Source organism: Argentina silus (assembly GCF_951799395.1).
Source record: "Argentina silus genome assembly, chromosome: 10".
NCBI classification, from domain to species: domain Eukaryota; kingdom Metazoa; phylum Chordata; class Actinopteri; order Argentiniformes; family Argentinidae; genus Argentina; species Argentina silus.
Genome location: NC_139664.1, coordinates 2,762,379 through 2,776,539, shown reverse-complemented (window position 1 = coordinate 2,776,539; position 14,161 = coordinate 2,762,379). Strand labels below are relative to the sequence as shown.

Here is a 14,161-nt window from a genome sequence, read left to right as displayed (position 1 = left end):
TTTTGGTGACCTACGATGTGACCACAGATAATGTTACTACCTGTTTGTTTTTTATGCTTTACAGGTGCATCTTCAAAATAAATCCAGTCCGAGGAACCAAAGTGGAGAAGAGGGAAAATAAACGACAGAATGCCGTGAATCCTAAAGTCCTCTCCCTCATTTCTAATATTGCAAGCAACATAAAGGAGTGGCCCAGAGGTGAAGTGGCAAAGTAAGGGGTAGTTAGAGTGGCTGGCCAGTAACCGGAAGGTTGCTGGTTCGATCCCCGGTGCTGATGGGCGGGAGTGAGGTGAAGGAGAGGGAGGGAGGGGGGTGGGTGTCTGGTGGAAATAAGAGTATTGTTACATGCCCAATGATGTTGGGTAGTCAAAGCCGCAATCCAGAGTTGGAGAATCGGCTGTCCTGCCATTTTTCTTCAATTAAGCCGTTCTGTGGAATGTTTCTGAAAACAGTATGACGACAGCAGGACATCCTTTAAAGGAATGATCAGATGTGCGTTCAAACCGTTAAATCTCTGTGCACACGCTGGGAAAGTTAGGATTTAACACACCTGCTTTATACCTGGGAATTGCCTGTTGTTCTCTGTAGTTCCTCTGTAGGCTAATGGATCACCTGTGTTTTCTGATTGCAAGTGCACCTGGCTTTTTTTAATGCTGCTTTCATTTGCCCATTTTAAGACTTCGTTTTTAGACAAAATATGCCCCAAAAAATATGTTGTTGCACCATCCCACGAACCCCCCGCCATCCCCCAAAAGGGCACAATGCACAGGACTATGGAGGGTGCATGTGTTGCAGAGGAGAGGGTGGGGGATCTTGTTTTTGATCTGGTTTGTGCACAGGTTTATTTGGATGGAGTGCAGTAGTTGTGTGGGGAGATTTGTTATATTTGGGCGGGGAGGAGACAGAAGTGTTTCCTTTGTGCGTTTAAAGTGTTAATGAAGTGTTTTTTCAATAGAACTTGTAACATTCTAGAACTTGAGGTGTCATCGCTGCACAGGTGTCATAGCAACTAAGCTTTAAAAGTATCATTCCTGTTGGAATTCCTGTATTGGAACGACACCTGAAGATGAAGTTCATTGTCGTTGAAGAAATTGTACACACATGATACATTTCTGAAAACAAAACAAACAAGTAGGATATCTTGAAGCAGATTTTTATCCAGAGATAGCATGCGGCGGTGTGTGTATTTGTGTGCAACCCGAAGGGGAAGGAGTCGGGTTTCAGCTGCAGCTCGCAAAATGAGTTTTAACCATGTTTTGAAGCTATCGTGTGTTTGTTTACAATTACATTAACAAACACGGGAGTCAAACAATATTTTGGGTTCTGATGGAGTAATATAGTTGAACTAAACTCGTGAACCATGATAAATTATATTGTGCATAAAAATAAAAAAATAAAATAAATGCTGTATCAATCCCAGATTCCCCTTTAAGACTTCCGGTCTTGTTTTTGCGACGGAATGACATGAAGAACGTCGTAGCAGCAGCTCAGCCACGCTTTTCAGATGCTTTTCTACCAAGTTTTCTGTTCAGGTTTAATGATAGTTTCTTGTCTCGCTGTCGGAGACGGTCTATTTATATAGATCATTGGTTGGAATACACCAGCTTACGTTTGTGTCGGCTGTAGTCTCGTCTCTTGCCGTGTTGTGCTGTAGCCAGACTACATCCTAGCTACAACTATGAGTTGTATGCAGAGCAGAGCTGTGTACTACTCCGTGTTACAGAACGAAGAAGACGTTTATGCGATCGAAAATGTAGTCAGAGGAGCGATTGATACTATAATGAAAGCCATTTACAATGTCAACCGTGCCAAAATGCAGGAATATCAGAAGAAGGTGGCCGAGAAGGACAAAGAAAACGAAACGCTTCAACGGAGGTTGGAAAAAGCTGAACGAAAATTGATTGCGCTGCGTCGTCTCCTGAACTCATCTGAGGGGTCTGGCAATGAATGCTTTGATGTCAACTCACTAATTTGCAATACACTCACACCAGAAATTGGAAGAAAATTAGAGAAACCTATTCACAATCCAAATGAGATGACAAGCGGAGCAGAGTGGAACATGGAGTCCCTGAGTAAGTAATCTCATGGCCATTGAAGAGGCTCTAAATAGTTTAGTTCTAAAGTCACATTCCGTAGACAGGTAACCTGTTTACATTGTTGTCCTGCGAGGACATAAATGCAACTAGAATGCAATATTGAAAAAACGTTTTTTTTTAGCTGCTGATAGCCATTATTATAATCAAAAGCCAAATAAAATCTAAAACAATGCCATTGCTACAGACATTTATACATGATATGGTTTTCTGATTGTATAAGCTAGGAGGTTGTCCACTAGTTCAAAGGTCGAATGAATACCAACTCATTGTTGTTATTATAGTGCCTTATAATATGTAAAATATGCAAATAGCATGCTTAGTGAGCAATACTATCTAGCCAGCGCTACAGAGCTGCCACTTTGTCTCCAAGGCTGCCTTGGGTCATTGTTTTGAATTCAACACTTACGTTTGCCAAAATGTCTTTATTTCCATCATAGGACTCGGTGCAAGGACACCTTCCCAGGTGCCTCTGTCGTGTCAGGACACAGTTGCCTCTGAAGTCGCCACCCCTGACCTCCAGAACATTACCCTGCACCCCTCAGAGGCTCCATGGCTGTCAGAGAGGACCAGAAGCCAGTCTCCATCACTCAGCCCAGTGACCATCTTAGATATAAAACAGGAGCCTCCTGACATGGAGTCTTCCAAGTGGGAGACATATGAAGAAAGCCTTGGGGAGGAGCAGCAGGGCCTAGGCCCGATTGAAGACTATGAAGGCGGAACTTCCACTGCTGCTTGTAGCCGGAGTTTGGATTATGACGACTCAATCCAGCATATGGAGAGGTCAACCATATTTCTGAAAAGTATGCTCCTTTGTCGTGCCTTTTCATTATTTTTTTCTCCAGAGAATGTGAAGTTGTCTTTTACAATAAGGATTTGAGTAAAAATGTACCGCTATTATTAGCTGTTTAAGTGCTGTCCAAGGTGAAGCTCAGTAAAGAATGGTAAGAGGATAATGCTGACGAGAGTACTGTGCTATTGTCCATTGTGACATCAGGGAAGCTGACATGCAGAGAGAAACTGGAAAGCTTCAGAGGGGCACTCTGTGTCGACCCTGAGAGGCAGCGGCCCAACCAGGAGAAGGAACTAAACAAGTAGGTAACAATGTGAGCTTTTACCTTCACCAAGGTTGTCCAATGTCCACCATTGAAAGTGTATCCCCATTGAATTCGTTGCTGTTGTCTCCCGGAGAAATTCACTTTAGACATTTTAACGACACAATGAGTACAACACAATGTGTTTGCAGCGTCAGTGGTTGTGTGTAGACCTGAGTTTGTATATTCTGTCTTAATTCGCACTCGGATAAAAGGGTCTGCACAATAGGAAGCGTCCTGTATTGCTGTTAGTGCTATGAAGACAATACTTCACCATTTTTGACAATAAATGTTTCAATCCAAGGTAGATCACTGTCAGGTAACAAATTAAACTATGCACAGGTGTTTATGTTTATGGTAATTTGTCTATTTACTGCAAACTAAATGTCTCCTTTGTCAGGTATCAAAAAGTACGGATATCTGAGTTACCTGACGAGATTCAAAAACGGAGGAGGGCCGCCTGGAGAGAAGCAACCAGACGCTTCCGAGCTCGCAAAAAGGCCTTTCCCCCGACGAACCCCGCACATCGGAGGAATGAAGTACTCCAATCTGTCACACCTGAGGACATTCAGCGTGCCGTCTGGACAGATGCAACCCAACACAGCCGAGTATGCGAAATGTCCTTTCTCCAGAGTGACATCTGCCATCTCCCTCAGAGCATACAGAGACAGCCAGGGGGACCAGGGAATGCTGCAGAGGGCCACAGTCAGATGATGGGGGACAGCTAGCTCCGGTCCAGGGCGTCCGTTCCACTTTCTAGCGCTGTGCTCGGTATCATACAAAATGATCTTGTCTGTCTGTCAATTCTTTAGTGACTGGCACCGGCTTCAATATACTAATCCAAAGTAGTCATGTTGCTGATAACCTGTTCTTAGTTCGTGTCTAATTGTTAGGGTCTAATTTCTCTGAAATAAAAGAGAATCCGAGGTTGTCAGCACTCTAGCAACAGAACTACTTTGGTGAGTAACAAAAGTACATTGAAACCAGTCACTAAAGAATACACTGCCACTGGTGAGAGAGCCATGAGCCAAGGGTGTTTTGTATTGAAGGAAATGGCGCATAAGCAGCAAACCCCAGCAAACGCCCTGGACCAGAGCTTGGGCACAGTCTAGTTCAGCTCTTCATTCATTCATCATTCTTCATCTTCATTGAAAAAATAGGAGATGTTTCATTTGAGGGGGTGATTTCTATGTTTATTGGATTAGACGTCTCTCTAGCTTGGAATTTGTTTTCATGGTAAGAGATTACCATATTCAGTCAGGTGTTAGTAGCCACACTGAGGGAGCTTTTATTTCTACTTGATCAATTTCAATGAGTAACCGCTTGACTGTGACTGCACCAATACAATTGACAAATAAAGTCGCCCCCCCTCCTAACCCTTTTTTTCTTTTCATGGGGTCACAAGCTCATGTTCCGCGCCCGTACAGATGGTGGCGCTAATGCGGCTTCATTAAATGTCAATCGCAACAGAAGAAGAAGGGGCACGAAAACCAGGCAAGAGGAAGAAGCGAAGCGGCGTTTTGATATTTTGTTATAATAGTGCTTTCTGAAATGTTTTAACCCGTCTTCTCGTGTTTAATTAAAGTGCTCGTGCATCTGAATGACTCTCTCATCCACTGTGATTTTCTTGATTGACGGAACGGTTTTGAAAGACTGTCAGACAGTGCTGCAAACTTCCACATATTGTCCCAGACGCTCGCCAGTGCATACAGCTGTCTAATAACTTACCCGTGGCCTTCGTCAAGGCAGAGAGCAATGTACGCGTCACTGCGGCATGAAGACGCCCGTGCAATCGAAAATGCAGTTAGAGGAGCGATTAATACTGTTATGCAAGTTATTTACAGCGTCAACAATGCCAGAATACAGCAATATCAAAGGACGGTGGCCGAGAAGGACAAAGAAAACAAAAGTCTTAAACACAAGGTGAAGAAGGCTGAAGGAGAGTTGATAGTATTGCGTCGGCTCAGAGGCTGTGAACAATATAGAAACGATTGCGATAATGTCAACTCAAGCACCTGTAATCCGCTCTCACCAGAGATGGAAGAGCAATCTATTGGCAATCAAAACGATGTGGCAAGTGAGGCAGAATGGAACATTGACTTCCCTAGTAAGTATTTTAGTTCCAAATGCTATTTTGGTCATTTCCTTGAATGCGCTCTCTGGACGCGCACAAATGGATATCCTGTTGATATACTGCTGTCCTTTCAAGACACAATCTTAACAATATACGAGCATGAGTTTTTAGAACAGTTGATGTTCCCTATATCCTGTCCTGACAATACTCAGTCAGTGTTGTATGAGGCTATGTTCATACCTATTGAGATCAGCTACTGAGTAGTTGTCAGTGACTGAATCCCTTACAAGACAGCTAGAGGACTTTTGAGATGAGCCCCAGCTTTTGCCGCTGTCTTCATTTTTCATCACAGGTTTTGGCGCACGGACACCTCGACGGGGTACTTCGCAGAGTCAGGAGACGGCCACTTCTGCAGCTGACAACCCAATGGGCCTTGAACACCGGAGCCCAACCCTGCAACCCCCAGAGGCTCCAGAGAGGACCAGAGGCCAGTCCCCGTCACCCAGTCCAGCCATCATCTCAGAGATAAAAGAGGAGCCTCTTGACATGGAGTCGGTCTACATCAAATGGGAGATGTGTGAGGAGAACCTGGGAGAGGAGGAGGAGGAGGAGGAGGAGCAGCAGCACCACCTTGGTCCTATAGAAGACTCGGGGGACGACTACGAAGGTGGTGCTTCTACCACTGCTTGTAACCAGCGTTTGGGCTACAGTGCCCTGACCCAGCATGGGGAGAAGTCACCCAACCATCTAAAAAGTATGTTCCTTTATTTTGCTTTTACTTTACTAGGTCTCTTTTTCTTCCAGCTAGTGCTGATGTGAGGAGCTGATTGTCGTTGCTCTGGGCCAGACGGATTTTCGTCAAAGGCACTGCAATTATGCTCTCCGCCCTGGTGCTTTTTTGTTAATTGGGAAGCTGAATTGATTGCTTGGAGGGTGATGCCAATGACAATACTTTATTCCCCCCCCCCCCCCCCCCCCCATTGTTGTGACATCAGATAAGCTGTCAAGCAGAGAGAAACAGAGAAGGTACAGAGCGAGAATCCGTGCAGACCCTGAGAAGCAACTGGCTTACAAGGAAAAGGAACGATGCAAGTAGGTTACAGTAAGACCTTTTACCTTCACCAAGGTTGTCCACTGTCAATATTACAGCCTTACTACTTATTCTATTTTATCGTAGATGAACATTTTTCAAACAAAGACATTTAACAACATAGAGTATGCAGCATTTAGTAACATTTTGATGGGCTGTGTGTAGACCTGAGTTTGTACAATGTGTGTTCATTTCCATATACCATATTTGATGATGAAGGTGTTTCTTTTGTCAGGTAATAATAATACCCTTTGTGTGCACAGGTATTTATGTTCATGTTCAATTTGTTTATTTACTGCAAACTCAATTGTCTTCTCTGCCAGGTATAATAAGAAGAAAGTACTGATCTCTGAGCTACCTGAGGAGAACCAGGAACAGAGGAGGGCTGTCTGGAGAGAAGCAGCCAGACGCTACCGAGCTCGCAAAAGGTCACTTCGCCAGACTGACCTGACACAGCCCTGCGTCCTCCCCCAGAACACAGGGACACCCAGGGGGACTAGGGGAGCCTGCAGAGGCCGGCCTGACACAGCCCTGCGTCCTCCCCCAGAACACAGGGACACCCAGGGGGACTAGGGGAGCCTGCAGAGGCCGGCCTGACACAGCCCTGCGTCCTCCCCCAGAACACAGGGACACCCAGGGGGACTAGGGGAGCCTGCAGAGGCCGGCCTGACACAGCCCTGCGTCCTCCCCCAGAACACAGGGACACCCAGGGGGACTAGGGGAGCCTGCAGAGGCCGGCCTGACACAGCCCTGCGTCCTCCCCCAGAACACAGGGACACCCAGGGGGACTAGGGGAGCCTGCAGAGGCCGGCCTGACACAGCCCTGCGTCCTCCCCCAGAACACAGGGACACCCAGGGGGACTAGGGGAGCCTGCAGAGGCCGGCCTAGTGGACCGAGTAGTTGAGCTGCTTGTTATGGAAAAGGATTGAAGGCCTTTATCTTTTCTTTTCTTTTTGTGGTTTGTTTCCTCGTTTGTATGTTGATAAAGCATTCTGTTGGCAAATCATTTGCATGTTTCCTTGGTTGGGGGATGTCGGTGTCCTGGCGTGTTTTTACTTGATGCATTGTGTTGAGTAACCGCTTGACGGCGCTGTGACTGCGACAGCGCGTTTTACAGATAAAACACATGTTGACTCGAGGAAGATTGGAAATTGGAGAGATGCAACTTTTACAGTTTTAGCTACCGTTATATACATAGTTAAGCATTTGCGGTGCTTTCTTCAATGTTCTGATGTATCAACACGTTTTATGAAAGTGTCCGTAATTGTGAGTATAGCATCTGTGGTAGGAGCATATTGCCATAATTGCAAGCTGGCTGTGGTGCTGTTCTGCCGGGGAATCTGACCGCTGTACGTTCATTCCAGAGGAGCTGCTTCTGCGGACCTGGCCAGCTGCGGCGCGGTAAAAAGAAAAATGAATTGTCTCCAGAGCGGTTCAATGTACGCCTTATTACAAAATGAAGATGCTCTTGCTATCGAAAATGCCGTCAGAGGGGCGATTAATACTGTAATTAAAGTTATTTACAGCGTCTACAGCGCTCAAATACAGCAATATCAAAGGACGGTGGCCGAGAAGAACGAAGAAAACAAAACGCTTAAACGCAAGGTGAAGAAGGCTGAAGGAGAGCTGACAGTTTTGCGTCGGCTCAGAGGCTGTGAACGATCTACAAACGAATGTGATGATGTCAACTCAAGCGCTTGTAATTCACTCTCACCAGAGATTGAAAGAAACTGTGATCAATCTGTTTGCAATGAAAATTATGTGGCAACTGATGGAATGGAATTCCCTAGTGAGTATCATTCAATATTAAATATGAACAGTTCATTGTTTGAAGCTACTCTCTATCAGGAAATGTACAGATTGACATAATCTGAACGGTATATGAGCGTGTATGCAAGGTTTTGGATCAGCTTCTGTTCCCTATCCTCTAGAACAGAGATGCCCACCTCTCCTGGAAAGCTAGCGCCCTGCAGGTTTTCACTTCAATCTAACAGTTGCACATCTGATTCAGCTAAACATTTACATCTATGGCATTTAGCAGATGCCTTTGTCCAAAGCGATACATACAAGTAAGTGAATCATCTATCCATCAGTCATCATAAGATAAAGTAATCAATGCTCGAACCAGGGGCCTTGGCAGTCACAATGCTAGGAGAAGGAAATGTTACCTTTTCTTTTTTTAACAGGAGAGAAACTTGTAGAGGGGATGAAGAGGTCTTTAGGAGGTTGTGTTCCAAAATGCGTTATTGCACCCTATCTACACCATATAAACTCTAGATAAAGTGCAAGCATGCATTTTGGAACAGCCCTAGTCTTGAGTAGGAAGAAGGAAGGTGGCTCTCCAGGAGGAGGGTTGGGCACACCTGCTCTAAGACTATGCCTCTCCTTGTAGTTGATTCTTCACGTGGTAGGTCTTGTTGCAAATTGTATTAGGCTGTGTGTCCTGTAGGTAATCTTTGTCATGTTTCAATTCCTATTATTAAATGCCAGTGATGAAGTGCCTTAAAAGACCCCTTGAGATCAGCCTCCAATATCTTATTCAATCGATCATGATTGATTGATGATATCTTATTGGGGATCATAGGTCTTGGCGCACGGACACCTCCCCGGGTTTCTTCACAGTGTCAAAACGCAGTCACCTCTGCAGCTGACAACCCAGCGGGCCCTCATCACTGGAGCCGCGCCTTGCACTCATACCCAGAGAGGATCAGAGGCCAGTCCCCATCACCCAGTCCAGAGAGGACCAGAGGCCAGTCCCCGTCACCCAGTCCAGCCATCAGCTCAGCGATAAAAGAGGAGCCTCCTGACATGGAGTCGGTCTACATCAAATGGGAGATGTGCGAGGAGAACCTTGGCGAGGAGGAGGAGGAGGAGCAGCAGGACCCAAGGTCGATGCATGTCCTGGGAAAACAGTATGAAGCCCACCAGGACGGTGAGGCTCCCACCAGGTGCAGAGGCAGAACTTCCACTCCTCCTTGTAGCCAGAGTTGTGGCTATAGTAACTCAGTCGAGCATGGGGAGAGAGTGACCGGGCCTCTGAAAGGTATGTTACTGAAAGGTATCTTACATGTCCATTTATGGCATTTAGCAGACGCCTTTATCCAAAGCGACTTACAACAAATACATTTGTTTAAGTAAGTGAATCATCTATCCATCAGTCATCGTAAGATAAAGTTATCAATGCTCAGACCAGAGCCATAGGCAGTCACAATGCTAGAAGAAGGATATATATATATATATTATATTATTATTATTATTATTATTATTATTATTCTTTTTTTTTTTTAAATATAAATGTATTGCTTTTCTCAAGAGCATGCTGTGGTGAAGTGATTAGGAAGCTGATGTTAACTACATACAATCTGAATCAAATCTGAAACTATCATGCAGTTCATTATGAAACAGGTTAAATATGGGTTTTTAAAAGATAATGCTGTTGAAATGTGCTGCGGTCCCTTTTTGTGACCTCAGGGAAGCTGACAAGCAAAGAAAGAAGTCAGAAGTTCAGAGAGAGACGCCGCGCTGATCCTGAGAGGCAACGGGCCTACGAGGAGAGCGAACGCTGCAGGTAGGTAACAGACAGTGACTGAATCTCAAACCTCTATTCCTTGATTCCTCCCTCCTCGCCTCCTTCTCAAAACACATTAGAGGAGAAGGTCTTAGGTAAGACTTTTGAGATTTGGCCAGTATGACCTCTAACCTTCCCCAGGATACGAATAGACCCTTTGGATGGATGTCTCTTAAATTGTCCTTTCATGCAAACCGTGTTTTAATCAGTAATGAATTAATGAGAGTTGTATGAGTGACCTTAAGTGATTGCGAAGATCCGATGTAGAATCTGCATTCACTCCCGCTCATTTTCAGATATCAGAAGAGGAGGGTACTGATATGTGACATACCTGAAGAGATTCAGAGATCGAAAAGGGCCGCCTGGAGGGAAGCATCCAGACGCTGCAGAGCCCGCAAACTGTCCCTTCCACAGACTGACCCCACACAGCCCTGCCACCTCCTCCAGAACACAGACACACCTGGGGGCACTAGGGGAGGCCGCAGAGGCAGGCTGCCACTGGGTGGAGGTAGAGGAAAGTCCTCTAGACACTAGACCAACTATGGATAGGCCTATTTGTGTATGATGATGATGATGTTGTTGATGTTTATTTTGTCTGTTGCTGTGACTGCTGTTGTGCAACAAATTGCCTCTCTGAGAACATAAAATGTTTCTGAATCTGAATCTTTACCCCTGTATGATACAGTTGAAGATACTGTCTTCAACGAGACTTGTGGTTGTTCCTGTGTTGTACATGAAGCTGATAAAGAAGTTGATAAAGACAGAATTTCCATGAACGTTTGATGGTCACATAATCAAGCCACTTTTTGACATTTTCCACTGGCAAACTGTACACAAAGGTAACCTGGGATGGTAACCAAACAAAGGTAACCTGGGATGGTAACCAAACAAAGGTAACCTGGGATGGTAACCAAACAAAGGTAAGGTTAGAGTTGCTCTAAACAGAGACGGTAACAATGCATTTGCACAACAATTACAGAAACACTTTCAGTTTAATGTTTGGAATCAAACGGACATCTTCTGCAGTTGACGTGCATAGTGGATATGGTTAATCAATTTCATCATAGTGGATATGGTTCATCAAACGGACATCTTCTGCAGTTGACATGCATAATGGATATGGTTCATCACTTTAATTTCTTTCTTTCATTCATTCATTCATTCATTCATTCATTCATTCAGTTCATGTCATTCCATGGCTTCCGGAGCCGACCAGTACTGTGGTGGATGTGGGTCACCGGGCCAGCAAAGCACAGCTCATCTCGGCTCAGTAGTGTGAGTAGGGTATTGGACCTTTAGGAGTCATGTCTGCTGTCTGTTCGGGATCTTCACGGTTGTTCACAGTTTGAACTTACCTCTTAACGTTGGTTCTTAGAGAGTTCCATCATGGTGTCTAGTTTGTCATTGATGGTGTTTGATGTGTTCAGAAATGTTGAAGTTATCCTGTCCACAACAGCTTTACAATACCTGGTCCTACGTCAGTGGAGGCGGTGGAGGTAGAAATCGGAGGACGGGCTCATTGTGATGCATGGAACGGAATGAGGAATGGTATCAGACACGTGTGCATTCCAACAGTACATTACAGTACAGTAAACGTATTTGATACCATTTCTTATTCCGTTCCATGCATTACAGTGAGCCCATCCTCCTATTTCTACCTCCACCAGCCTTGGACTTGGATTGCAATTCAATTGCTGATTTGTTTGACTTTGAAATAAAGTACAGAGGTGTGTTGTCACTTCTGGGTCCACACAAATGTTCCACATACATTTTCTCTGGCTGTATTTTTTTCAAGTAAGTATTATGAATTCAGTGATCAACGAATGCTTACAGGAATTTTCCGTATTGTTATTCTAGCCAGTAATGTGCAAAGAACGCATTTCGAACAAGATCTTTTCTAACTTTATCATCTTAAAAGTCAAGTCACTCTTCCAGAAGTCACAGTGATGTGTAAAAACAGAACAGTACAGGTGAGTGCGTGTACCTGGATGGCAAACAGCATATTCCTTGTACCTACTGTATCTGTCAGTGACGTCACACTCTTATTGGTATTGGTATTGATATAGCACCGGTAAGCAAAGGGAAAAAGGTCAGTAAAGAATGTTCATAATCACATCACTGTAACCCTTTAAAACGTTGACTAGTATAACTATTATGTGTGCATACTGTGATGATCAAAGTTATGACAGTAATGTTAATTACTCTGACCTTGTGGTGTAAAAACCTCAATAGTGGAGGCTAGTCACGAGGTGATACTCCATACTTCAGGTCATGTGGTAGCCTGTGTGTTCAGCCTGAGGCTTTGTGCATCAGCTCTACAGCAACATGACCATTTTGAATAGTGTGTTGATTGTCGCTGCTGTAGGTAAGGGTTGGGCATGACCTCAGAACGTAAGTGAACTCGAACACTGCACCTACGTGACAACCTACCAACCCCTGCAACCCCTGCACCCCCACCCCCCCCCCCCCACCCGGACATTGCACTATTACTGTGCCACTGCTCTTACTCAATACCACTGCTCTTCTGTACATATCTGTCTATACTGTTCATAATCTGTCTATACTGTTCATAATGCACATATCCCTATATTTTCTTTAATACTACTGTTAATACACTGCACATATCTGTACATACCTGTTTATACTGTTCATACGGCATTCCATATTTATATTTATTCTGCTATCTACCTTATGTTACTGTAATACATATATACTGCTAGACTGCATTACCTATACAGCTCATATGCTGCTACACTGTTCATACTGTAACCTATTTATTCTGCTTATAATGCTACTGCTTACTCATATACTGCTACACTGCACTACTTATACTATACTGCACTACTTACTGCTCATATATTGCACTACCTGTATATACTGTTCATTGCACTTTCTGCTATTTTGCACTTCTGGTTAGACGCTAACTGCATTTCGTTGTCTCTGTACTTGTACTCTGCACAATGACAATAACATTGAATCTAATCTAATCTAAAGTTGGAGATAGTGTCCCTGTAGCCACCTCTGGACCCCAATAACCACAACAGAAGGTTAACATAGAGTACAATAGTAGAAATGTGTTATCCTACATATTGGTAAAGCTATATTGGATGAGATGTATCCACGATAGGTCAAGCAATTGTATCAGGTCAACGTCAGATGATTTTTGTTTCCGCATCATTCGTAAGACAACTGATCAACTGTGGGTTTCAAAAAGGGTGATAAGAACTCACACATGAAGCATTAATGCACACAAACACCTTTATTTGAAATGTAAACATTTACACATTGTAATATCTCTGTAAGCAGGCTGTGGTGTGTGCACACACATCAGCCTCTGTAATTAAAACAGTAGGCCTATGGTTTCTGTCCTCATGATTAGGCAATACTGTGTTTAATTGTCTTGAGGATGAAGTGCTAGTGATTGTTGCTGACTGGTATTTTCCCCATGGCACTGAAAACTGCTCTTGTGAAACCTAAACTGAATCCTTCAGTCGAATATTGCAAGCAGACTACAGTCTTCCAAATGTGCATCTTTCATTCCATTGCCCAAAAATTCCATTCCAGTTTAGATCATATGATCAGATCATATGAATCATATGGGTTAGGGTTAGGGTTATAAATAAATAAATCCATAATATAGTCAGAAGAATCATACCCTGGAAGTATATATCAGACGTCACGATTATATGAATGCTGTTCTCGTGATGTCACTTCAGCCCTCGTGCAGTGCATCGCAGAGAAGGGTGTTTTACGCACGCAAATTGCGGAACATTGCACTGAATCATCGGTGCGCAATATAATGTTTTCAATTATTGTTAGTGTATTTTATACATAACACACAGGTATTACGTTATTTAGAATAATAAATGACCTATTTTTGCAAAGGCTGTTTTTGAAGAAATACTTTAACGCCTGCAACATTTTTAATGCATCATAATTATGCCAATGTTCCATTATGGGTCGCATACAATGCCACACCATCATTGAATCCATCATTCGAATCCAAATTAATAGAATCTAATAATGTGTTTTAGGCCTACTTATCAAAGAAAATATTTAGATGCCATATCCTTAGTAAGTAATAAGCCTTGAAATGTTTTTTCCCAACATAGGCAATATAGGTCTGTTCAATTGGACAATCTACTTTCCAATGCGTGTGTGGCCTACATTTAAAATGTTTAACAGGCTATTGGAATAGTTCTTTTGCCTATTTGCCTATATCATTCCCTCACACATCCCGC

At 43.7% G+C, this 14,161-nt stretch overlaps 1 protein-coding gene across 7 annotated transcripts; it reads left to right on the top strand.

Moving 5' to 3' along the window:
* Positions 1–1,484: 1,484 nt before the first annotated feature.
* LOC310811464 (uncharacterized protein) lies at positions 1,485–10,753 on the top strand. Of its 7 annotated transcripts, XR_014554470.1 has the most exons (8): positions 1,485–2,072; positions 2,534–2,896; positions 3,091–3,187; positions 3,588–3,795; positions 4,593–5,294; positions 5,614–6,015; positions 6,257–6,353; positions 6,675–7,346. XR_014554470.1 is itself a non-coding variant. In XM_083679634.1 (7 exons), exons 4-7 carry the CDS (start codon positions 4,943–4,945, stop codon positions 10,452–10,454), a joined length of 1,089 nt encoding a protein of 362 aa, XP_083535760.1. In that variant the 5' UTR covers positions 1,485–2,072; positions 2,534–2,896; positions 3,091–3,187; positions 3,588–4,942; the 3' UTR covers positions 10,455–10,753. The 7 variants fall into 6 exon arrangements, 5 of the variants coding, with proteins under 5 accessions (XP_083535760.1, XP_083535759.1, XP_083535761.1 ...); XR_014554471.1 differs by having other exon boundaries at positions 3,588–5,294; XM_083679634.1 differs by lacking the exons at positions 6,257–6,353; positions 6,675–7,346 and adding exons at positions 9,824–9,920; positions 10,217–10,753 and having other exon boundaries at positions 3,588–5,294.
* Positions 10,754–14,161: the final 3,408 nt, after the last annotated feature.